The sequence below is a fragment of the Camelus bactrianus genome, chromosome 2 (genome assembly GCF_048773025.1).
Source record: "Camelus bactrianus isolate YW-2024 breed Bactrian camel chromosome 2, ASM4877302v1, whole genome shotgun sequence".
Lineage (NCBI taxonomy): Eukaryota > Metazoa > Chordata > Mammalia > Artiodactyla > Camelidae > Camelus > Camelus bactrianus.
Window position 1 is genome coordinate 82594399 of NC_133540.1, and position 27198 is coordinate 82621596.

The following is a 27198-nucleotide window of genomic DNA, read 5'->3' on the forward strand; positions in this document are numbered from 1 at the left end:
ACTGTGTCACAATAACTAGTACCTGTTCTTCCAACACTATAAGGTCCCAGTTCACCATGACTAATATCATTAGAAATTTCACGGTTACCAGAGTCCTGGGTTTATCTTAATACAGTAGAGTATTAGGTGTTTCATTGTTTTATCTATTCCATTTTTATTTCAGCATTTGTTAAAAAATCTTACTTCTGTGATTGTAAAATATATACGTATGTATGTGTATATTATATGAAATTAAAATTTAAAAAGATTTTATATTTTGTTAAGAGTAGTGAAGAAAGGGAAGTATGATAATTTCCAAATGAAAATATATCAACCACTCTAGAGAGCTTGTACACATAACCTCGACGTTTGTGATGCTCTAGACCTCCCTCCAACTGACACTTATCCACTATATTAATATTCTTCGGCCTTGTTTATTTAAAGTGCTATGTATGCACTTTGTTCTTCATGAATTATAATGCATCTGTTATTGGTGTAAAGCCAACCATCCTGAACCTTACTCCTTTATGTTACCTCATTTTATAATAATGAAAAAGTTAATGGATATCTTGCCTTTGGTATAAAATGAACAAAGATTCAACTATAATTTTAAACAGTCCTTTAGAAGAGCACAGTATTTTATTGCCAGAATAAATGATTTAGCATTGTGGTAAATTACTGCTTTGATTACATGATTTAGATCTGAAAACAAACAACATTAGTGTTTACAGTTTTGAAAAAATTATACATTAAAGCATTATAATTTTTTAATTATTTCAAAACCTCGTAAAATTAAAAAAATCTTTTTTTCCTATATCTTTTCATAGTTAGTTGCCCATCTAAGAACAAGTTTATATTTAACTTGCTCTTAATTGTGCCATTATTACTGTCAAAACCAGAAAATTGTGGAAATGATTTATATTTGTTCTAAGATAGAGCTGTAATTTTGGTTTTCTTAAGTTTAGGTTATAATTCTCACAGTCCATGGCAATTATTTAATGAACTTGGTTACTATGTAATGCCATCACAGTTAGATTGAATAATTTTTTGACCTCAAGGCCAAAACACTGGCAAACATACTAGAAGACAGATTTTTTAGGAAAGAAATTAAAAGACATCTTCATTTGTATTAAAATACAACTTGTGTCTTCATGTTTACCGCAGATCTCTGGCTGATGCTTTTTAACAGAAGTCTAAGTACTTGTGCTTCATAGAGTGGTCACAATTAAGGTTCCTGAGAGAACCAGGAGAAGTGATAGGGCAAAGTAAAAGGAAGAAATGGGCAATGTCCTGAGTCTGTGATTAGATGGAAAAAATCACCCCTTTAGCAAAGAGCAGTTCTGAGAAATGGACTTTCCCCGTCAAAGTATCTGCAGTGCAGCTGTAACTAGTTTGCTTCTTCTTTACAAATATTTATAAGTATAATTAATATATGAATGAATTAAATAAAATTTCTAGTTAGTTTATTTTTTTAATGGAGGTAGTGAGGATTGAACTCAGGACCTCATATATGGTAAACACACACTCTACCACTGCACTTTACCACCTCTCTTTAGTTATTTTTAAAAGGAAGGTATTAAATTCCAGTCATTTACTCCACTGTACCATCAATCATGCTAACTTATGAAGTTCAGCTACTTCTCTGAAACTACGAAAGTGTTACAATCCAAATGAAGAATTAACATTATTAATTTCCAAATGAAGAGCAATCTACAAATCAAAGGCGAAAAAGCGTGTTTTGTAGTGCAAGGGGGACACAGTCTGACGTGTCAGATGAAAATAAATTGATGGTATCAAGTGTGCTTTACTGCAGAGGAGAAACCCTGACAGCCTCCTGATCTCCCTGACCTGAAGGGAATCTGGCTGAGTATGCTCTGCACTACTCTTGCCTGGTTCCTTTGGAGAACATGCAAGAACTATAACACACTGGGCCCAGGATGACGTTACGTATTTAGAAAGTGTTCAATGTGATCAATGCTGAAAACGGAATTAACCATTTTGTTCCTAAGGCCTCAGACAACATCACAATTTGTTGAACTGAAAGCTGTGAATAAAGCACTAAGTCTTTATGGTAGCAACTCCATGTGTGTATTTGTTTATTTTCTCTTCTTAAAGAATAGGTTTCTGGGAAAGAATTTGAAACCTTAATTCTAAATCATGTGGCACATTTCGGGGGTGAGTCTTTGATCTTTGATTTGAAAAGCTGAGAAATGGACAAGAACCCTGAAGAGTAGGAGAGGAATCAGTTCAAGTCAGTGGATGGATTGATTTGGATGGGCCCCACCATGGTTTCCACCCAACTTGTTAAAAAAAGAAACAAACAAAAAATATCAACAGAAAAACCAAATCCTATTCTCTCTTTTTCTTCTTTGTGGTTTTACCAAACCTCGAGCAACAAAACAGGCAACATTTAGTGACCAAAAATATAATAGTTGCCACACAGGCCAGCAGGAACCCAGTCACATCCAGAGAGTGGTACTGGTACCAGGTGAGGTTGTGGGCGGCTGGCCGCAGGTGCTTAGCTCCTTTGTGGCGCATGACAAACTCGATCCAGAAGACTGCTCGGTCCAGGGGCTTCACTGGCTGATCGTGGTGGATTCTTGATAACTTCATAGCATTCTCTTTATAGCTGAAGATTGAATATATGGATAACGACTTGAAAAAACCATTAAGGATGTGGTATACCTAAAATTATATGTTATTAAAAGTATTTTAAATAGTTGTATAATAAATGATGTCATAAATAACATCTCCAAGAGCACCAAAGCATGTGAGTTTGTTTCCTCTTGAAATATTTCTATATAGTGGTCTATCAGCTGGAATTTTTTGGATGCTTCATACTGTAAATAACAATTGGAGTTAGGGGAGAAAAGAACTTCTATTGGAAATAGCGTTTTCAAAGTTCAGATATAGGAATATGAATACAGCATTTTACCCTCATTTGCTGAGGGGGTGGTATTGAGAACATGATAGTGACAGGAAGCAGCACTGAGGGCAGGTCTGTGAGAGAGGAACCCTTCCCCCACCCCTCCACCTTCCCCAGGTTTGATCTGGAGTGAGGGTGTTAACAAGAAGCTAGTGTTCAACAGCATCAGGTAATGGTTTCCCTCCATGATCTTCATGGCCCTGACATTGCAGATGAAAACAGAAAACTTAATGTCACCCAATGGGCAAGAAGTAGGTCCCTAGAGTGAGTAGATGCTGGAATCTTTGCTTCAGGCTACAGAGGGATGCAAGCGCCAGTGGTGCGATGAGAAGTGACAAGAGCTAGAACACAAACCCTCTGCCTTCTGTCAAGGGACAAAAGACCAGGCCAGGGTTTTGTTTTGAGGTTTTGGATGGCAGACCTAGAAGAAGAATTTCCTTGGATATATGAAGGAGGTGTAGGAGACAGGTGATTCTTCCACACTTCAAGTGCCATGATCATTTAACTTATAAATCATTGAACTGCAGAAAATGGAAAAGAGCATGTAGAAAGTTCTGAGGAGAATTGTGATCCAAAAAAACAAAAATCTTATACAAAGCCCTGTTGCCCTTTGGTTTAAGAAAAATAAGGCAGGGCTTTGTTAATACACAAGAATTTAAGGAATAAGTACGTCTGCATATATCTCAGGGATCAAGGAAACAACAGCAACAGAAGCTCCAAAAATAGAAATAAAGTATTTGTCAGATGAAAAATTAGTACGAACAAAACCTGACAGGTACAGAAAGACTGTACTAAAACAAACGGTGCATCATTAAATCCATATAAATACAAAAGTAGGGCTAAAATGTATTGGGAAGTGTGATCATAGACAATGTTGTATGTTGTAAGCCTTGATAATGTTATAATGATTATACATCAAGCAATAATTGAGCTGTGATATAGAAGAGAGAAATGGAAAGTTGAGAAGCGGCTTACTAGAGAAAAGTCATTCAGTATTGGCCAAAATTGGAAATAGTTTAAAAATAATTATTTTAGTCTCTAATGTCAATATTTATTCATAGATGTCTATGAAATTTTTAGTAAGAATTTATCTGATATTAAAAGAAGTATTTATCCAAAGCCTGGAAAGTATTATCATTTTGATATAGTTTCTTTTTTTCCTCCAAGATTATATTTATTAGATTTATTTGAAATACAATAACAGAAATGTAACCATTCCATATTGAGAATTTATTTATTTTTGATCACAGCTCATCGCCATGTTGTACAAAGTTCCCCAGAACTTGTTCATTTTATTACTGAAAGTTTGACCCTTTGACCAATATTTCTCTACTCCCTGAACCCCTAGTCCCTGGTAAACACCACTCTACTTTCTGTTTCTATGCATTCGCCCCTTTAGATTATACATAAAAGTGACACACAGTATCTGTCTTTCTTTGTCTGACTTGCTTAGCATAATGCCATGTTGTCACAAATGGCAGGATTTCCCTCATTCCTATAGCTGAATGATATTCCTTGATAAACATACACCACATTTTCTTTACGTATTCATCCATAGACAGACAGGCTATTTTCATATCTTAGTTATTGTGAATAAAGCTGCAGTGATCATGTGAGTGCAGATATCTCCTTCATATTCTATTTTCATTTCCTTGAGTCATAATGCCAGTAGTGGGATTGCTGGGTAATGTAGTAGTTCTATTTTTAATGTTTTGGGGAACGTGCATACTGTTTTCCATAGTGTCTGCAGCAATTTCTATTCCCATCAGCAGTGCCCTAGAATTCCCTTTCTTCACAGACGCACCACCCTGGATATACCTAGTGTTTTGATGCTGGCCTATCTGACAGGTGTGAGGTGATGTCTCACTGTGGTTTTGATTTGCTTTTCCTGATGCTTGGTGATGTCAGGCCCCCTTTCATGTACTTGTGGGCCATTTGTATGTCTTTGGGAAAATATCTATTCAGTAACTCTGGTCTTTTGAGAACATTCTTTTGGCTTAGAGTTAAATGAGTTTTTTTATATTTTGTGTATGAAGTGCTGATCAGATATGACGTTTGAAAATATTTTCTCTCATTTTTAGGTTGCCTTTCATTTTTTAGAGAATTTTATTTTCTGTGCAGAAGTGGTAAGTGTGATGTAGACTCATTTGTTGATTTCCACTTTTGTTCTTTGTGCTGTTGCTGTCATTTCCAAAATATTGTTGCAAAGACCCTTATTCAAGGAGCCTTTTTCTCTGTTTCCTTCTAGGGCTTTTTATGGTTTCAGGTCTTCTGTTTAAGTCTTTAGTTCATTTCCAGTTAATTTTGGTAAGTGATGTCAGATAGGGGCCCAAATTCATTCTCCTTTATGTGATTATCCAGTTTCCCCAGCACCAGTCATCTGTCAATGGACATTTAGGTTGCTTCTATGTCTTGGCTATTGTCAGTAGTGCTGTTATGAACATCAGGGTGCATGTATCTTTTCAAATTAGAGTTTCCTCCAGGTATATACCTAGGAGTGGAATTGCTGGATCATATGGTAAGTCTATTTATAGTGTTTTAAGGAATCTCCATAGAATTTTCCATAGTGACTTCACCAAATGCATTCCCACCAATAGTGTAGAATGGTTCCCTTTTCTTCACACCCTCTCCAACATTTATAAATTGATTAATTATACATAATCAGCAGTACATAGTTAATATCAAATATGATTGTCTTGTACTTAAATTCTATGAAGGAATTTTGTCATGTACTGTCCCTGAGCAGTAGATTGTAACTTCAAAGAAATATTAAACTTATTTAAAGAAATTAAGCTATTGTTACACAGAGACACAATCTTTTCTTATTATTGATAGTTTTTTCTTTTCAAAACAGAAAAATATCATATGATATCACTTATATGTGGAATCAAAAAATGGCAAAACTGAACATATTTTCAAAACAGAAAGAAACTCACAGACATAGAAAACAAACTTATGGTTACCAGGGGGATGATGAGAAGGGGACCAATTGGGAATTTGGGATTTGAAGTCACTAATGGCTATAAACAGATAGAGAAACAGCAAGGTTGTACTGTATAGCACAGTGAACTATATTCAATATCTTATAATACCCTATAATAAAAAAGACTATGAAAAGGAATATATATATATGTATACACATAACTGAACCACTATTGTGTACACCAAAAACTAGAAAACATTGTAAACCAACTATACTTAATAGAAAAATTTAAAAAGTAATTAATTGAATTGAATGAAACAGTTCACTCCTATTAAAAAACAGGATGACTCTCAGAAAAGAATATATTGTATACTCACGAAGGGTTGTTAATAACCTCCTTCAAAGCATGAAGCAGATCAGAACTTGTCATTGTGGGCAAGTCTACTTCAACAGCTGCCCCTTTGGCTTTTACACGAGCAACATTATCATGCTGATCACCAAACATGGGAATTCCCACCATAGGCACCCCATGGTAAATAGCTTCATAGACCCCATTGGTTCCACTGTGAGTGATAAAAGCTCTGGTTTGGGGATGGCCTAAAAAGAAAAAGAAAATCATTATTCTGTGTTGTATGTGTTTCAGAAACAAAAAAACATGACCGCTGTATACGTCACCAATTCAATTAGGCAGCATTTCCTATGCAATTCTGTGCCCTGTGGCTTTGTATATATTCCTGTAGGCTCCAAAGAAAGTGGCAGCTAATGATTCCAGGCTGAGCAGCAATGAATGATTCTAGCAATTAAGTCATTCCACAAAACCCTGAAGGTTTGTGCAGAGGGAACTGATGGGGAGCAGTTGCCATGGACAAGTTGTTGGGAAAATACATCAATCAAAAGGAATGAAGGGATTTCAGAAAACAAATGCTTGTGTGGATGGGGAAGAGGAGCTGAGATGTGCAGAGTTTCAATGTGAGAATGTGGGCATAACAGGCTAGAAAGGTAGACTAGGGCAAGATCCTGAGGTACTGTAAGAACATGGGATTTTGCACATGATGTTACATTAGTATGGAACCATGAATAATATCGCAGATGGTGAACGGAATTGTCAGGTTTTTTTTTTTTCACAAATTTATAGTGGGGAGGAGAGAAAAGAGGTGGGATGGAATGGATAGAGAGATTCAGGAGGCAGCTGAAATACTCTGCAAAATTTCGTGAGAGACTGTTCGAAAGGGACATTGATTGATTCTGAGGAGGGAGGTTGTATCATCAATGGGGAATTATAAATTCCACATTTATGTCAGACCTTGAGAAAAATTCTGTTCACAACCAAACCCTAGTCAGATTTCTCTGAACTCTCTTCCCCACTGGGTCCTGATATGGAGCTTCTTTGTTTATCTCTGCTTTGCCCAGTTTAGTAAGAATCCTACGAAGCCAGTTTAGCTAGACTCCACTATCCTTGATGTCCAGTCACCCTTTATAGCTGTTGCGTCATTCTTCACAATCCCTCAGATGATGTTTGACCACCCTAGCTTGCCATTGGCAAGAATCAGATTAGGTCAGTTTTGCCGGAGCCCGCTTTGTCCCTGATGTCTCCTCTTAGTAACTTTCCACCCAGTGGTACCCAATTTTGCTCTTTGGCTATAAATTTCCCAATTTTCCTGTTTGTATTCAGAGTTGAGTCCAATCTCTGTCTCATTGTCAAAGTCCACTGCAGTAGGATGTAAACTTAACATGATGGTTTTGAATAAACTGTGTCTTCCAGTCTTTAACAAGTGTCTGGAAGATTTTTCCTTAACAAGCCCCAGAAGAAAGGTGATGAAGATGTTAAGGGTGGTTTTCTGGTTTTTTTTTTTTTTTTTTTTTTTCGCTTATTTTGAATTCAAATTTGTTGAATTTTTTTTTTTTAACTGAGAAATCATTTAGCTTATCCCTCATTGAACTCTGTGCAAATTTCTCCTCTGTGGTCTTACCAAGAAGATCATTTTGCGGAATCCATTCATACAGCCGGGTATTGGCTCCGAGTGTATCTGGTTTCTTTCCTGTGTATCTCCACAGAACCTGTTAAGATACATGCCTTTACTCAATTAGAAGACTTTTAGAATCACATCCTGTCAGAAGGAGGCAGTTAACTTAGAATTAATCTAGTTCGATGTCACCAGGTTATAGATGAGAAACTGAGGCCCTAAGTGATTAAGTAATGAATGTTTCTAAACCATGGACGCTACAATCATGTTTTCAAATGCTTGCAATAATCCTAATAGATCGGCTATCAACATGAGATGGATTCTAATTTAGTAGAGGAAGGCAATCTGTATCTGAGACAACTACATATTGGTGTCGCTAGGCCATTGTGGTAGAGGAGATTTTTGAAAGAATGTTTTCAGAGGCAAAAGGGAGGGATGTTACCTACCTCACTAAGAAAGTGTTAGTGCTTTGACCTTTGTAATACATTGGCAGTAACACAGAAGCAAGCATTGCCTTTCTATCTTTGTAAGTATTGTAAGTTTAGAATTTGGTGGCGTTCAATAGATCAACAATGTTGTATAACCATTAGCACTATCTATATCCCAAATGTCTTCTTCATCTGAAGCATAAACTCTGCCATTTAGCAATAACGTCCTGTTCCCTGCCCTCCCTAGTCTGGTAACCTCTATTCTTCCCGTCTCCATGAACTTGACCGCTCTAGGTACCACATATACTGGAAGCATACAGTAATTGTCCTTTTCTGATTTAGCATTATTTCACTTAGCATTGTCTTCAAGGTTCATGCATGTGTAACATATCAAAATCACCTTTCTTTTTTAGGTGGAAAAATATCCCATTGTGTGTATATATAACACTTCCTTTATCCATTCAGTTTTTGATTGTAGATAATGTTGCTGTGACCATCGGTGTACAAGCATCTGTTGAGGCCCTGATTTCAGTCCCTTTGACAGATAGCCAGGATTAGAGTTATTGGGTCATATGAGAGCTCTATGTTTAACTCTGTGGGGGACCACGGACATGTTTTCCAGAGCAGATACCTCACTGTGCACCCTTACCAGCAATGCGTGAGGCCGCACTTCTCCACATTCTCACCAGTACTTGATAGTTTCCATTTTTTGATAATAGCTATTCTAATGAGTGAAGCAGTATCTCTTTGTGCTTTTGATTTGCATGTCCCTAATGATGAATGATGCTGGACACCTTTTCATGTACTTTTTGACCATTTGTATGCCTCCTCTGGAGAAAAGTCTGTTCAAGTACTTTCCCATTTTTCAACTGGTTTTTTTTTTTTGTTGTTGTTGTTGAGTTGTAGGAGTTCTTTATAAACTGTGCACATTCATTCTTTATCATAACCACGATTTGCAAATATTTTCTCCCAATCTGTACATTGTATTTCACTTTCTTGATAGTATCTTTTGATGCAAAATTTCTCTTCCTTTGATGTAATTCAATTTATTTATTTTTTTCTTTTCTTACTTGTGCTTTTTTGTGTCATACTTATTGAAATCATAGCAAAATCCAAAGTGATGAAGTTTTCCTTTAGGGATATTTTGTAAAAGTGTTACTGTTTTAATTCTAAAGTTTCACTCTCTGAACTACCTTGAGTTTATTTTTGTATGTGATATAAGATACATGTCGAGTTTCCTTCTTTATCATGTAGATATCAAGATTTTCTTGGCTAGTCTTTCCTTTTTTTTCTCATAAATGGTTTCTCTGTAAATTGTTGCTATTTTGGTGCCTGAGGGAAGAGGTGAGCTGAGGGTCTTCCTTCTGTGCCATCTTGGCAACATTTCTTTCATATCCTCTCAAATCAATCAAATGAGGACACTTCTTCACATCATACACAAAAATAAACTCAAAATGGCTTAATGGCAAATATCAAGTATGATACCAGAAAACTCCCAGAAGAGAACGTAAGCAAAACATTCTCTGACATAAATCATATCAATACTTTCTTAGATCTGTCTTCCAAGGCAATAGAAATAAAAGCAATAATAATCAAATGAGACGTCATCAACTGTGTAAGCATTTGCACAGCAAAGGAAACCATAAGGAAAACAAAAGGACAAACTAGGAGTGGGAGAAACTACTTGCAAATGACATGACCGACAAAGACTTAACTTCCAAAATACACAAGTAGTTCATAAAACTAAAAACAGAAAAACAAACAAACACAAAAAATCTCAAAAAATAGACAGAAGATCTAAATGGACATTCATTCAAAGAAAACATGTACATGGCCAAAAGTCACACTAAAAGATGCTCAAGATCGAGAAATGCAAATCAGAACCACAATGAGGTATCACCTCACATAGATCAAAATGGCCATCATTGGAAAATCTACAAATAATTGCTGGAGAAGGTGTGGGGAAAAGGGAACCCTCCTACGCTGTTGGATGGAATGACAATTAGTGCAGCCATTATACAGAATGGTATAGATGTTCCCTAAAAAACAAAATAGAGTCATCATATGATCTAAAAATTCCACTGTTGGGCATACATCTGTAGAAGACAAAAATTCTATTTCGAAAACACACATGCACCCCGTTGGTCATCGCAGCACTATTTATAGTAGCCAAGACATGGAAGCAACCTAAGAGTCCATTAACAGACGAAAGGATAAAGAAGATATGGTGTGAATATATACACAATAGAATACAACTCAGCCATGAATAGAATGAAATGATTCCATTTGCAGCAGTATGGATGGACCTAGAGATTGTCACAGAGGGTTAAGTAAGTCAGACAGATAAAGGCAAATATTACATATCAATTATATTTGAAAAAATTTTTAAATTATGTAAATGAACTTATTTATAAAACAGAGGTGGACTTATAGATGTAGAAAACAAACTTCTGGTTACCAAATTGGAAGGCGAATGGGAGAGATAAATTGGGAGTGTGGGTTTAACAGATGCAGACTGCCACATGTAAAACAGATGAATAACCAGGATTTACTCTATAGTACAGGGAACCGTGTATTCAATATTTTGCAGTAAAGAAGAATTGGAAAAGATTGTAGATATATACATATGTATGTATAACTGAATCACTTTGCTGTATACCTGAAACTAGCACACTATTATAAATCTACTGTAATAAAAATAATTCCCTGTAAGCCCTAGTTTCTCTGCATCTCTTCTTTGGTTTGTATTTGCATTCATTTAAAAATATTTTTGAATGCTCTTGTGATTTATCTTTGGACCGATTTATTGCTAACTTCAAAGTGAACAGAAACTCTGCTCCTGTATATCGCCATTTCCCTTTCTGTTATTGACGTGTACATACTTATACACTGTGTTCCTAGTTACATGAATTAATAATTTTTATGCATCTTCTTTTAAATGACTGAGAAAATTAAAATAAATCAGAATTATAACCAAAATTACAATAATAGTAGCTTTTATGGTTGCTTTTGTTTTTACCTTTACTGCAGATCTTTATTTCATCGTATGATTTTTTATTAATGTCCAGCAGCCTTTCATTTCAACCAGAAAGGGTCTCTTTTGCATTTTTACAGGAAAAGTCTAGTGCTATTCACACCCTTCGTCTTTTGTTCATCAAGCAGTGTCTTCATTTCTACCTCATTGTTGAAGGAAATTTTGCCTGATAAAACTCTCAGTTAACAATTTTGTCTTTAAGACTTTGAATTTATCAACCCACTGCCTTCTGGCCTCCAAGGTTTCTAATGAGAATTGGCTGATTATTTTACTGAAGTTAACTTTTATGTGATGATTTTCTTCTTTCTGGCTCCTTTCAAGCTTTTCTCATTGTCTTTGTCATTCAGCAGCTTGATTCGAATATGTCTTTGTGTAGGTCTCTTTGCATTTATCCCACCTATAGTTCACTAAGCTTCTTGGATTTATGTCTTTCATTAAAAGCAGTATATTTTGAGACATTATTGCTTTAAATATCTTTTCTGCCCATTTCTGTCTCTCTGGGACTCCCAGCATGTGTCTGCTCATGCACAGGATGGTGTCCCACAAGTCCCTTAGGCTTTGCTCATTTAGCTGCATTTGTTTGTCTTTCTGTTCTTTGAATTTGCTAATTTCAGTTACTCTGTTTTCATTTTGCTGGTTCTTTTGCTCGCTCTTGTCTGATTTGGAACCCCTGAGGTAAAATTTTCATTTTAATTCTTGAAATTTTTAGCTGTAGAATTTCTTCTTGACTCTTTTAAAAGAATTTATTTCTCTTTATCAATATTTTATATCTTATCTATATCTTTTGTTCTCTTTATAACTGTCTCCCTGTGGTTCTTTGTGAATTTTTAAGACTGTGCTATTAAAATCTTTTTCTGGTAATTCCAAAATCCACGCTCCTTCACTAATTGTTTCTGTCTATTTTGTTCCTTTGATTGGACCATCTTTTCACCTACGTATGCCTTGTGATATTTTTTTTCACCTATGTATGCCTTGTGATATTTGCTGAGAACTGTACATTTGAGGTTTTTATAAAGTTCTAACTCCAGAAATCAGAATTTCCCCTTCTTAATTTTTTTTTTTATATTGTTGAAGGGTTTCTCTTTGCCAGGAATCAGTCTGAGGTAAAAGCTTTAGGTTTTCACAAGTCTTTTGTCAGCCTATGGTTTTCCCTGGACATACACATAGCTTTCTAAATTTCACTGTATGTGAAGTTTTAAAAAAATGGCCCCACTGGTGATTGTCTGACTCCCAGAGAAAAAAAGAAAAAAAAATAGTGCTCATCCTTTAAAATCCCTGGAAACTTCTGCTAATCGAAGTTGAAACAACTGTGGCCAACTTCTGTGCCTACATGCCAGTGAACAAAGCATCAGTCATCAATCAGAATGCAGAACCAAAATCTGGAGATTAAGGTCATTATTTCCCAGCATAGCTCCAGCAAATCACACCAGGAATAAAACATGTTGGCTGTCATGGGACTGGGTGAGGTAGACTTAGAACTTGCTGCTATGCTAAATGGTTGAATTTGTTTTAAAAAATTAACCACAAATTACTAGTCAGTCTCTCCACCGAAAAATTCAAGTGCTCACATAGAGTCCATATTTCCATCATAGTTACTTCAGACAATTTCTTGGTGCTTCTGAATCTACCTTGATGTGACCCTTAAGCACTGTATTTTAATACAGTTGAAAATTTAATATTTTTCTGAAGATGCCATTTAGATGAGATGTTTAAATGGATATTGCTTCCACAAAATGATTTTTGAAAGTAATTTGGCTATGTGCACAAGACTTGTCATGATGTTTTGGAACTTAAAATTGCATATAAAGTTAGCTATTTTATCTAAAGCTACAAGGTAAAAAGTGTCCCTGGCAAATTAGGAACACCATCACTCAGTTATAACCTAGGATGCTATCAATTAAAAAAATGCATAGTTTGTGGGAATGCCATAGAGTGAACTGCCATTAATCTTTTACAGTATTACTAAAATCTTTAACTGTTTACATAGAAGCATCACATTTAGGAGTATTCCTGGAATCTAAGCTGTCAGTTCCAGGTCCCAAACAATTAATTAAAAGGAGATGTACTCCGAGGCAGCCTGTGAATCAATGGTATAATTTTGAGTGTCTCTTCCTGTATTCTCTGACATGTTAGTTGTACCTTGTGTATATGCCACAGATTTAAAAAACAAATAACACAAAAAGAGGTTAGATTTCATGGAAACCTTAAAACCTAGGCAAACAGCTGACCTATTGTTTAAGATCGAGAGTGACTTAGTTTTATCCCATTACATAAAGAAAATATGGCAATATGTTTTCCTGTCAGTAATGCCACATTTAAAGCAAGTAGCATAAAATATCTTCTTGTAACATTTAATATTTTTTCTTTACACTTTAGTTAAATTGATGCTAATATCAGTAGCTTTTCTTACATTTTTAAAGTGCACATTTAAGGAGATCCTCATAGATTTTAAAACAGCTGCTCTTCCAAAAATAACTTTATCTGACCTTCTGTGGAATCTGGGCAAGGGCTGATGCAATCATATTAGCCTTTTCTTCCGTGAGGTTTCTGATCATTGACCCCAGAGTAAACACCACAACTCCATCTTCTCCAGAGCTTTGGACAAACTCTTCTAAGTCCTGTGAAGAAAACAATCTTTGTAATATGAAAGTTAACACTTACAAGAATAAGATAGTCACACACTTTTCTCAATGTGTCTGAATTATTAGAAAGTTTCTGCTTTTTCATATGTTAACCATTTCAGAGTATGAAACATATGGCCTGAAATCCTTGGTTATTAGGCAAATTAAGAATAATTTAATTGTAAAACATGGGGGGAGATAGTCAATATATTGTAATAACTGCAAATGGAAAGCAACCTTTAAAAATTATATGAGATAAAAGATTTTAAAAATAATTTAAGCTGGAGGCTCCCTACTAGTATGTTCTAGACATTTCTGAGGTGTGTTTGTATCTCTGTTTACAAATCATTGACTACATGTTATCATTTGCCATGTGTTGAGCTCTTTATATGTGTCATTACACTCAGATATATGGTGATCTTAAGATATATGTATACATTTGCAGATGGGAAAGCTACCTCAGAGAGGTAAAATAATTTGTTGAAGGCTATAAAGCAGTAGCTGGCAGAGTCAGGTTTCTATTTAAGCTTGTTGTTTGTAAAGTGAATGACTACATTAGATACTGTCTATTGCCTTCCAACAGCCTCTCCACAAATCTCCAGATGAAGAATATCTGATTTCTGCTTCATGTTAAATAGTCCTGGTGCTTCATTTCATATTTAGCCTTGGGTGATAATAAGATTATCATTCTTTCTTCTGCTGAATCCTGGTCAGAATAATGACATCCTTTTGGTACAATTTACTTTGTTCTGTTTTCTGAATTTCAATTTGTTTTTAATTTGTCCACATTTATACATTAGATAAGTTTCCACAAACACATTTAGGATTGAGGAAGCCATATAATTTCTGACCAGGTAATTAATGCAGGAATTCCTCTAATGCATACTTTGCAAATGACAGTAATAGTATAGAAAAATTAGGCTTGGAATCCAAAATAAAAATAGCATATTTAATCTTCCTGAAGTAAAAAGAAATCTTTTCATCCTATGTTTAGTTACTAACTAAGCTAAGTCAACCAGATAAGATAAGGAAAACATGCATGAGGTTTGAAATTGAAGACAGGGAAGAGATTTATTTTAAGCATTTGACTCACATGATTATGGAGGCCAGCAAGTTTAACATCTACAGAATAGGCCATCAGACTGAAGACTCAAGGAGGAGTCCCTGTTATAGGTCAAGTCTGAAGGCCCTCTTGGCAGAACTCTTTTTCACATGGGAGAGTTCAGTCTTTTCTATTCAGTTCTTCAACTCATTGGATGAGGCTCACCCACAAATGCAGAGCAGTTTACTTTACTCAAGGTCCACATATTTAATGTTAATGTCAGCCAAATACACCCTCACAGAAACTTCCAGAGTGATGTTTGGCTAAATAGCTGGGTCCCAGGCCCAGGGAAGCTGACACATAAAATTAACCATATACTATTCTGATAGATGGATTGATTTAACATGGAAATTTATTTTCAATGACAGCAGAGTATTCTTGAGATACTGGGAAATATTTTAACATTTCTGCAGAATGTACATGTTCATAAAGACTTAATGAAGTATGAAAAAGGAAAGGAAATACGGGGACTACTTCAACCAGATAATAACACATAATACAAAAGGAAGGCTCCTGACCTGCTGATTGCAGTCTACTAGTGTAAGAGAGTCATGGCCGCTAATTCCTGAGCATGTGTTTTCAGCTGGCAGATCAAATACTATCAATAACAAACTGGAAATCATTTCAGCAGGTAAGTTCTCAAACAGGCAAAATCAGCACATTCAAGTACCTTCGGTAGGGGCTTCGCAGGCTTGCAGTGCAGTCCTCCAACAAATTCAACATTAGGTAAGTACGGTTGAGGAAATTCAAAATCCCAGTAAGTTCGAATCAACCACATTTCAGCTTTCCCCATAGTCTCACATAATGTGGTAGGTTTTCCTGAATAAAAATGAAGGATGATAGAGAGGAAACAAGCTGACATGTTATAAGGGAACTGTTTCACCATCTACTTTTCTAAGAGAAATCTTTGAAGATACTGGCCCTATGTTATCTCTGTGAAATCCATTGACCTTTTCCCCAAGAGTACAAATAGTGAGATTATCAATAACCAAAGACCAATTTAAGCATGGAACAAAGCCAAAAGCCCGCCGCTTCATCTCTGCCAACAGAGTCTTCTGCTTGAGCTAAGCCTGAGCCCCACTCCACGCTCAGCAAGGACACCTGCTCCGAGCCAGGAACAAGAAACTCAGGCAGTGATCCTCAAACTTCTATGGTCGTGTCTCCTCCTCTTCTCGAGAACCCTCTTCTCCAATTTTTTGCATCCTTGTTGCCCCAAGAACCTCTGGTTTCTTAAAAAAAACAACTTTTTACTGTATCCATCTTTTCCCCTAGTGTTTTCCAGTGTGCTGTCACAACTAATTACATCATATCGGGAATGAATTATTAAAAGGAAATTTTTTAAGTGATTTTCTCCTTTGCCATACAAAATGGAAGTTCCTGTTGGACAAGCCTTTTGTCCTCTTTGGGGAAGATATAGCAATGTTTAATAAGCTGGTGGTGAAATATTAAGTATTTTGACACATTTAGCTGACTAACAGTAAAAAGGGGGTCTCTTTCAACTGAATGGCAATGAAGTGACTATTAACAGCTTAAGAACTGAAAGTAGTGACTGAGAAGTAAATCACTTCTCTTTGTTTGGAGTCCGAGCTGCATTTCTGCATTCTATTCAATTACTGTGGTGTAAGGAACCTTATCCAGGGTTTTGGCGTCCTTTTGAAATACATACTCAGTATCACTAATATGAAGACACTGTAGCTTTATGTTGTCCCATCACATGGCTTTTTGAATATTCTCCTTGATGTTCTGAGTGTGCTTAAGTTCTGATTAGCAAATGTGAGGGATTTTGAACTGACCAGGACGATCTATCTGTGTAAGAGATCACAAGCGAATTTCAGTAATTTAAGCATTTGATTCTGATAATGACAACGGTATTCAAAATCCAGTTTCATACTCAGGTCATATCCCATTTCAGTGGCTTATTGGTGTAGCCTTGGGTATAATCTTCTTCCCTTTGTGTGATGCTTCACTCTCACACCATCTTTTTGACAGGTTTATTAAGATAGAATTTACATATTGTATAATTCTTCCTTTTAAATACACAATTGAGTAGTTTTTAGTATATTCATAAGGTTGTGAAACCATCTCCACTACTGTATTTTACAAATTGTTATTACTCCTGAAAGAGAGCCCATATCCATTGGTAGTCATTCTCCCTTTCTTCCTTTTCCCAGCCCCTGACAACCACTGTTCTACTTCTTTCTTCATTTGACTATTCCAAATAATCTCATTTCATTTAATTTAAATGAAAGTATACACTGCGTGGTCTTTTGTGCTGCCTTCTTCCCCTTAGCATAGTGTTTTCAAGGTTCATCCCTGTGGTAGTGTGTATCAGTACTTCCTTACTTTTTATTGCTGAGTAATTCTTTTGTTTGACTATACTTCATTTTGCTTATCCACTCATAATTGATGACCATTTGGGTTGTTTCCATATTTGGATACTGTGGATAATGCTCTACGAGCAATCATGCATATGTTTTGTGTGGACACGTGCTTATTTTCCTTGGTTATAAACCTAGGAGTAGAATTTGAGGAAAACATGGTTGCTTCACTTTTTTTCATATCAATACCATTTTGCTGTTACGTCTGCACTCCTAGATTAGTAATCTGTTGTGTTTAATGGATTGAAATGAAGACAATATAGTATGAGAAGTAAAAAATAATGCTTGATCTGCATGAAGAGATTATGAGACAATATCTCAAATTAGGAAAAGCATTTCCCAAATTTCCGAAGGTACGTGCCACATTTGATGTTATGTTGGGGCATTTCTTGAGGAATGAATGATTTGAAGATTAGTTACATATATAGAAAATTGTGCATATATATGACTTTGTCACTTATTATCATTTTATTGTGGATTTTTGAGTTCAGATAGTTTGAATTTGAATGTGAACTTGTATGTTTCTGTCTGGTAGAAATGAGCATCCCCCCAAAATATGTCTTTATTGCACTATGGGATTTTTACCATTTTGGGGTCTAACCTAGCACTATTACTCTAATATTCCTCTTTCCCTCAAAATGATTGTAAAGAGTTCCTCAAAAAACTTTTTGAAACAGATACTGTTACTGGTTTCCTCCTGAATTATTTCAACATATCTATGACATGGTTCAATTAATAATTGTATAAGTTATGACTTATGTATTTAGAATTTGAAACACACTTAAAATAGATTTTATAATAAAGATCCTAAATTCCGAGTAGTCAAATAACAATCTGTACCTTACAGCATTTTTAAATGTATGATGAGAGTAAAGAAATTATTTTTCTATTTACAAAGTCTTTATTCTTCTTTCTCAGATTGATATACTGCTCCCCTCCAAACATTCTTAGGTAAAAACAGCTAGGAAAGAATCAAAGACTATGATCACTATGTCCTACCAGTAATCCTTCCCTATGAAAGAGGGTCCACCACTGAGTACCAAACTGCTGGAATCAGAAATAAACAAATAACCTTGATTCAGCTGTAGATCAGTCACTGCTTGATCTACAAGTCAGACAATGTCACCAAGATGGGATTTCAAATTATCTATCTCAGTTTTGCCTTTTGCATCTTGGACTCTGAACATGAGTGACTGGTGATGGATGGGTAGAGCAGCTTCTGTGCACATTTTCTTTAGGGTCAAGTCTAGAGAAATAAGCATGTTCTTCTCTCACAGAATGCCCAGGAAATGTCTGAATGCAATTTGTCCACTTCGATTATGACACATGCTGTTCTGAACATAAGGCATATTCCTGGGCAGCATAGTTCTTTAGAAGCACTCATAGTGTTTGTGAGTTGTTTAAAAAAAATTTTTGCAGAGAGAATTTAAAACAGATATCTCAAAAAACAAAAAGGGAAATGGCTATATATAACAATAGTTCACAAGTACAAACAAATTTAAAAAATTTTAGGAATAAACACAATTTTTAGGAATGATAGAGTATTAGACATATATAGTGTTAAAATTAGTAATAAGGAAAATAATTGAAAATTTCATACGTAACTGCAAAAGACCTCAAATATCCAGTCATCCTGAGACAGAGAAGAAACCTGGAGGCATCACACTTACTGATTTCAAGCAATATTATAAAGTTATACTAATCCAGGTCTTTTTTGTGGTGGGGGGCTATTATTACGTTTATTTATTTATTTACCAGAGGTACTGGGATTGAAGTGGGACCTCGTTCATGCTAAGCATGTACTCTACCACTGAACTATACCTTGGAGCTATACTAATCCAAACCATATGGTACAGGCATTAAAACAGACACATGGAATCACAGAACAGAATCAAGTGCTCAGAAATAAACCTACGCGTATTTGGCCAACTAATACTTCACAAGAAGGCCAAAAATTATTCCATGAAGGAGGACATTTTTTAAAAAAATTCTTGCTGAAAAAATTAGATATTCACATCAAAAGAATGAAACTAGACCTTGAACTTACGCCACTATAAAAGTACTCTTAAATGAATGAAAGACTTAAATGTAAGACGTACAACCATGAAATTCCTAGCAGAAAACACAGGGGAAATATTTCTTGACATGGGCCTTGACAGAGATTTTTAAAAATATGAAACTTAATGCATAAACAACAAAGTTCAGAATGAAGAAATGGGACTACTTGAAACTAAAAAGCTTCTGCACAGCAAAAGAAATGATCGACATAATGAGAAGGCAACCTATGAAGTGGGAGAGCATATTTGCAAACCCTATGTCTGACTAGGTGTTGCTGCCTAAAGTACATAAGGAACTCACCTAATTCAATAGCACGAAACCAAACAATTCAATAAGAAAAATTATCAAAGAACCTGAATAGACATTTTTCCAAAGAAAATATTCAAATGGCAACAAATACATGAAAAGGTGCTCAACATTACTAGTTATCAAGGAAATGCAAATCGAAATCAAAATGAGGTATCACCTCTCACCTGTTAGAATGGCTATTATCAAAAAAAAAAAAAAAAAAAAAAATGAGAGACCACAAATGGTAGTGAGGATGTAGAGAAAAAGGAGCCGTGTGCTCTGTTAATGGGAAGGTAAATGGTGCAGGACTATGGAAAACAATATGGAAATAAAAGTACCATATGATCCAGCAAATCCACTTCTAGGTATATATCTGAAGGAAAGGATATCCCTGCATCTGCATGTTCACTGCAGCGTTATTTACAATAGCCCAAACTGGAAACAACCTCAGTGTTTATGGATAGGTAAATGAATAAAGAAAATATGGTTATTATACAACGAGCTGTCTCAATATGGACGGAGATTGGGGAAATTATGTTAAGTGAAGTAAGTCAGAAAGAAAAAGGTATCACTTATACATAGAATCTGAAAAGAAAACAAATCAAAAAGAAAATGAACTCATAGAAACAGAGAACTGATAACTGATCGCTGGATTTTGGGGTTTGAAGCTGGGAGCAACAGGTAGGTGAGGGTGGACAAATTGTACAGATTTCCCATTCTAAAGTAAGTAATGCAGGAGATGTAATGTCCAGCATGGTGACTATAGTTAATCACACTGCACTGTGTATTTGACAGGTACTAACACGGTAGATCTTAAAAGTTCTATCTCAAGATAAAAAACTTTGTAACTCTGTGTGGTGATGTATGTTATCTAACGTTATTGTGGTGATTATTTCACAACAGATACCAAAAAAAGATCATTATGTTGTATACCTGTGTTGAAACAAAATGATTTTAAGGCAGGAGAAGAAAAGGTTTACAAAAAATTTCTCTGCCATTTGAGTTACTTCCCTGTTGTCCCCTTTTACTGTGCACTGTGCATCTGCATTGTACATTAACTAGATCCCCGTGGAAGACACAGGAAAACATACTCACCAAAAAAAGCAATTTTGTACTGATGCTAGCAAGTAATACCTTTAAAGATAATATTACTCCCTTAATCCCTTAGGGGTTATAGTGACCTACTTCATGCCTTTTTGGACTTGTAAACTGTCAATATATTGCTTTGATGTATAAAATCTTTTGTTGTGTAATCCGTTGTCTCAAAAACTTATATAACTGTGCTGTGGTTCTAGTGGGCAGAACATTCCTTAGAGCTTCTTGACAGACTCTCCAGGATTATAATCCTCATGTTGACGCCAATAAAATTTTTCATTTATTTTGTAGGATGACTATTGAATAACTTTTTGTCAATATCAAAAGTAATACAATGTTATATAGCTAAGTATATTTAAAAAAATCTAACTAAATAATGTAAGCAGGGAAGCAGGGTACTGCTTCCTCAGAGATAACTAGCCTCTTAGGCAAAAATTCCTCAACAAAATTTTATAATTAAAAAAGTCAATTATGCAAAAGGGAAAAAGAAGAGTAAATAGAGTTGCTAAAATAGAAAAAAATTTTTTTTGCTCAGGGTCAATGCTCGCTAGTTGAACTCTAATGTAATTTTGCATAGAACAACAAGAAAACAATGAGGTAAGTTAAAAATCTAGAAACATGCTCCTTTTGAGAAAAATCTTCCTTTTCTTGCCCTTTCAAAGGCAAGAACATATGAAACCAAGCTACATTCATTTATTTTCTACTTTCATGCTTACCAGATGCCAAGTCTGGCAACCAATCAACCAAGCCTTGATAGGAGGCAAACAGAAGTCTGAGAAACAGCAAGTTAATCAGAAAGAAAACAAGGTGTATAAAAGTAAAGAAGAGAGTAGACTGAAGTTATAGAAATAAAAGACATCGTCATATTTGGTTTTTCCAAATACTCCAAAAATCTTAGCATCAAACAAGACCTATGAATATAGAGAATATTGTCTTCTCTGATATGGTGTCAGTACTCAATTATGAAAAAAATACAATAAGAAAATATTACTATTTTTTCCACTCAAAATAGTTTAGGTACAAGAACTAGGGTCCTCCCTAAAAATCCCTTTTGTAAGTTTTCATACAGTCAGACAAATATTTACATTTAATATATGAAATAAGAATCCTTATTACACGCAAATTTCTCTTACCTAAAACATTGCTGTAATACGCATCCCATTCCGGAAATATATAGTAAGAATACAGCATATCAATTAATGTATACAGTAACCAATTCTCCAGCCTCTGTACAAAAGACATGTTGTGTGTCAGTCTTGATGTACTTCCAGGAACGTAGGAAGAAGGCATCGGAAGCCCAGCACACCATCTCTCAATGACATTTCCGTAGGAGCTCCGGAAAGAGTATATAAATGGAATATTGAGGAGCTCAGCCACTAACTCCCCACAAAAGCTTAAAGGGTCAGCCAAGCAGATATCAAACTTAGCTGCCTGTAGTCTGCTGAGTAAATCCTTATCTGTGATAGCACTGTCACATACTCTTTTCATTGTTCTAAAAAAATTGTGCTCTATTTTTGTCAGTTTTATATGCATTTCCCACCAGGAGAGATTTGACAGTTCAAAAGAAGCTGAATAGAGAATTGTATCGAGTTCTTCCCTGAGAGTTTCTTTAGTTACCGGAAGTTGGAGGATCTCCACATTAAAAGGAATCTTGGTATGATCAAGCAGGAGACTTGGTGAAGGTACCAGGACAGTTATCTCGTGCCCACGATGGCGGAGTTCTTCCAGAATCACATTTAAATTAATCCAATGACTGAAATCCATGGGCCATACAAGTACTTTCCCAGTCCTTCCAGAGTCAAAGAAACCCAGATGCAGCATGAAAAGGACACAGAAGCTTTTCACAGTCTTCATGATTAACTCTTGCTGAAAGGAAATCTGAGCTTAAACCAAGTGCGTGACTCACAATACAAAGACATTTACTTGTCCCGCCCAACCAGTTTATACTAGGTTGGGCTGAACTTTGAAGTGTGTACTTTGTATTACGGATTAAAAAGAAATGAAACTACTTTGATGGAAAAAAAAAAAAGGCTGAAAAGTCAATACACTGAGTTTGGAAACAAATGCTCAGAATGAGAATTTCAAAACTTTTTTTTGAGGATATGAAAATAAAGAGCAGCACACCTACAGTGAATTAAACTACAGCAAAGGTGGCAAGAATATACATTGGAAAAAAGACAAACTCTTCTAAACGTGGTGTTGAGAAATCTGGGCAGCTGCATGTAAATCGATGAAGCTGGAACATTCCCTCAAGTCGTACACAAAACTAGAGTAAAAAGTTTGTGGGATCAGGAGAAGGCTCACAAGCACAAGCACTTCAGGCCTCTGCTCTACGGAAAGCAATGGGGGACCCCAACACTCAGATTGTCAATGTGGACTCAAAAGAAGGCATGCAATCTGAGGATATTCCTGGAGGATTTCTTCTGCTCAAGTGAGAAAAAGAAACGTGGAGGAGGTGTATCCACAGAAACACCTGAGGAAGTCTCAGAATGTCTAGTCAGACTGATGGGTGGAAGTATTTGTATCTCAAAGCCAGTCAGTAAAGACTGGGCTTGGTGACACTGATTCCTTAAATGCAAATTCCAACACAAGCCTATGAAGAACATGAGAAATCAGGGAAATACGACACCACCAAGGGAGCACAAGGATTTTCCAGCAAACAGCTACAAAGAAATACAGATGTATAAGTTGCCTGAAAAGAATTTTAAATAATGTTTTTAGGAAGCTGAGGAAGCTATGGGAAAAAAGAGGCAAGGAAATGACGTTTAATGACAACAAGACATCACTAATGACCTGATCAAAATAGGAGATTGAACACAGAAATCAAGTAAAATTAAAAATTAAGTGGGAAAAATAATAAAAAATGATTAGCTTAATTAAGAATAACAACAAGAAGAAAAAGGACACAAAGCTGCCATAAATCCTGGAGCTAAGGAATCTGCTGAATGAAATGAAAAATGAATACAGGGCCTCAGAAACAGACTCAGTCAAGCAGAGTAAAGAATGTGTGAACACAAAGGCAGGTCATTTGAAGTTATCCAGTCAGAGGAAAGAAAGAAGAAAAAAAAAAAAAAAAAAAAACAACTAGAAAAGTGTGAAGTGAAAGAAATGTAGAAGAATACTAAAAGATCTCCATAATATTATAACCCATCACAGCATAGGCCTCCTGTGGAGTTCTTTCCTTGTCGGGTCCCACTCAAAGCTGGCAGTCTTTTGAGTTACGTAGCATATTTGTCCTAGAATGGAATATATATATTCTTCCCCCAATTCTTGAAAGACTTAAAAATCAATGTTTCTTTTTTCTTTGTTAAAAAAAAAAAAAGACAAAATGCAAAACTCTATTCTCCTTTGGAAGTAATGACCTCAAATACACCTGACCATTAGACCTCAGTTAATTTTATTGAGATCACACTTGAATATTCATAGGGTTATCTTACACTTTGTACAGCATATGTGTCATATTTAGGTTTCCAATATATTAGACACTAATTTTCCTGTCTCATTTGCAAAATGTCATAAATACAGTCAGTCAGTACAATCTTCTGAAGGATACCCAGGTAATTTATATCTTGTGGGTAATAGTTTATGGAAAAAAATAGCGTTTATAGTACAATCCTGATGTCAAAGAGTAAATGTGTACTGTTTCTTCCAAGTGAATAAGAACCGTTTATAAACATCTTTTCTGGTAGGGATGGTGGAGAACACGCCCATCTAAGCAGTGGCCTCACTCCATACTGGAGATGTCTGAGTCTAGCAGAGATACCACATCTGGCACAGAGGATGAAATTGGAATCATGTCTTGGATGAGTTTGCACAAGTGTACTATCAGTTTGAAGAAAATGGGAGACGGAGAGATGGCGGAGTAGAAGGACGCTCGCAGGTCACCCTCTCCCACAAATACACCAAGACCCACATCTACAGACCCACTCAGCCAACCAGAGCACCTGTGGAACTCGGACAGAACATCGCCCTCTTCAAAAGATAAAGACACCAGAAATCTGGTAGGAGAAAAGGAAAAAAGAAAGAACAAAAGGCAAAGCAGCACGGGACGGGTCCCGCGGGGAGGGAGTGGCAAAGGAGGACTGGCACTCGCTCGCGGGGTCTCCCCTCTCCAACTGAGAGGCCAGCGGGACGGAGGGGGAGCCTCCGAGGCTCGGATCTGTACAGAGCAGCCCTTGACTGACAGAACTAAGTTAAACTGGCACACAGCGTCCCCCCCGGCACCGAGCCTGAGACGCTGGCCGGCAGGCGCGGGCAGGGCCAGGCTGCACAAGCCGGGCGGAGGACGGGGGCGGCTGCACGGAGGGAGCCCCGGGGGAACGCAAGGGGCTGCGCGCCGTGGCTGTGGGTGCACAGGGCAGAACAACCTGGGCCCTCCATAAAACAGCACGGTTGATCTGTTCTCGGGGGAAGGGTGCACACCCCCATCTCTGAAAACCCACGGAAAGTTTTCGGGGGAAGAGAGGCGGGGCTCAGGCACAGCCGCTATATCCTCCGGAGCTGAGCACCCAGGCTGGGGCGGGAGCGAAACCTGCATCCGCACTGAAGGGCTTAGCAGCCTCAAAGGCCAGACTGAGACTGGCCTGCAGCCCGGGGCAGATAGGATCCTCCATCCTGGTCCCTCAGAGAACTTGCTCCACAAAGACAAACAAGGAGCTGGGTTCTGGCTCGGAGAAGGGACAAGGCTGTCCCTCGGTCTTCCCCGAGCCCACCCGCGGAGCGCCGACCAGGGCGGAGCGCGCAGTCACACAGAGCAGTGGAGCTACCGGCAGAGCAGCGGAGCTACCGGCAGTGCAGGTAGAGCGAGAGCGGCCCCCCGCCTTTTGGGCAGGAAAACAGCCCCTGACCGAGGTGCTGGGACGGGGCACGACCCGCCCTCCTACCCGGCCAGTCTGCAACATCTGACTGCGGCATCTGGAGGGGCAGCGACCCGCCCGCCCACAGCAGAGGAGAGCTGCACCTGACCCAGTGTTAGGAGGAGGCGCGATCTGCTTGCGGACAGGTGCTGGAAGCAGCACAGAAGAGGGCGCCAACGGAGGGCCTCTGAAAACAGTAAGCTGAGCTTCCAAAACAGGAGACAAGACAGAAAGACTTCACATTAAAAGCACACAGACTCCAGGAGAACACGGACAAACCCACCCCTCCCCCCTTTTTTTTAAAATCTGTTTTTACCTGTTCTATTTTCTATTACTCTCTTAATTTTTACTTCTTAATTCATTTCTATTTCTCTTGGGTTTTGATGTCCTGTTATTGATTAGACACAGGTTTCAAATACATCGATTCATCTCCCCCCCCCCCTTTTTTTGTTAAGGTTTTAAAAGGACGTCTCAACCCGATTAATACTCTGCTTCAACTCGCTCTTCTATTATTCATTATACACTGTTTTCAAACCCTCTTTCTCCCTTCTTTTAAAATTCTTTCTCTCTCTCTTATTTTTTTTTTTCCTTTTTTTCCTAAGTTTTATTCCTAAATAGGTATTAGATAGATAAAATCCTTAAGGACCAAAATAAACAACTGATACTTCATAAACCACAGTGCCAGAGAGGTATGAGCAAGATGAATAAGCAGAAAAACCTTTCCCAATTAAAAGAAGAAGAGAAATCCCCTGAAAGAAAGATCAACGAAATAGACATCGATAGCCTACTAGATCAAGATTTCAAAAAAGGAGTGATCGAATTGCTGAAGGAATTAAAAGAGATAGTGTTTAGAGATATAAAATATGTCAAAAATGAAATCGAAGCTATAAAGAAGAGCCAAGTAGAATGGGTAAACTCATTGACAGAGATGAGGAATGATCTAATAGCTGTGCAAAGCCGACTAGATAATGCAGAGGAACGAATTAGTGATCTAGAAGACAGGGCAATAGAAAGCACCCATTCAGAAGAACTACAAGATAAGCAAGTAAAAAATAATGAAAATAGCATAAGGGACCTATGGGATAATATAAAGCATCCCAATCTTCGGATAATAGGGGTCCCAGAAGGAGAAGAAAGATCAAAGGGGATTGAAAAGGTTTTTGAAGAAATCATGACTGAAAACTTCCCAAACTTAAAGAAGGAATCAGATATCCAAGTACAGGAAGCTCAGAGGGTCCCAAACAGGAAGAACCCAAATAGACCCACACCAAGACATATCATAATCAAGATGGCCAGAGTCAAGGATAAAGAAATGATTCTAAAGGCAGCAAGAGAAAAGCAAAGAGTAAGTTACAAGGGAACCCCCATTTCTCTACACAAACACTATAGGCCAGAAGGGAGTGGCAAGATATATTCAAAGCCCTGAATGAAAAAAAGATGCAGCCTAGGATCCTTTATCCAGCAAGGCTATCCTTTAGGATAGAAGGAGAAATAAAGAGTTTCACAGACAAAAAAAAAGCTGCAGGAGTTTAGCAACACTAAACCC

At 37.0% G+C, this 27198-nt stretch overlaps 1 protein-coding gene across 1 annotated transcript; it reads right to left on the reverse strand.

Moving 5' to 3' along the window:
* Positions 1-596: 596 nt before the first annotated feature.
* On the reverse strand, positions 597-22729 carry LOC141573761 (UDP-glucuronosyltransferase 2C1-like). Its single transcript, XM_074344400.1, has 6 exons — positions 21930-22729; positions 15648-15796; positions 13741-13872; positions 7799-7886; positions 6206-6425; positions 597-2608 (listed from the first exon to the last, which is right to left on the reverse strand). The coding sequence occupies exons 1-6, from the start codon at positions 22648-22650 to the stop codon at positions 2329-2331; spliced, it is 1590 nt and encodes a 529-aa protein (XP_074200501.1). The 5' UTR covers positions 22651-22729; the 3' UTR covers positions 597-2328.
* Between the last annotated feature and the right edge of the window lie 4469 nt (positions 22730-27198).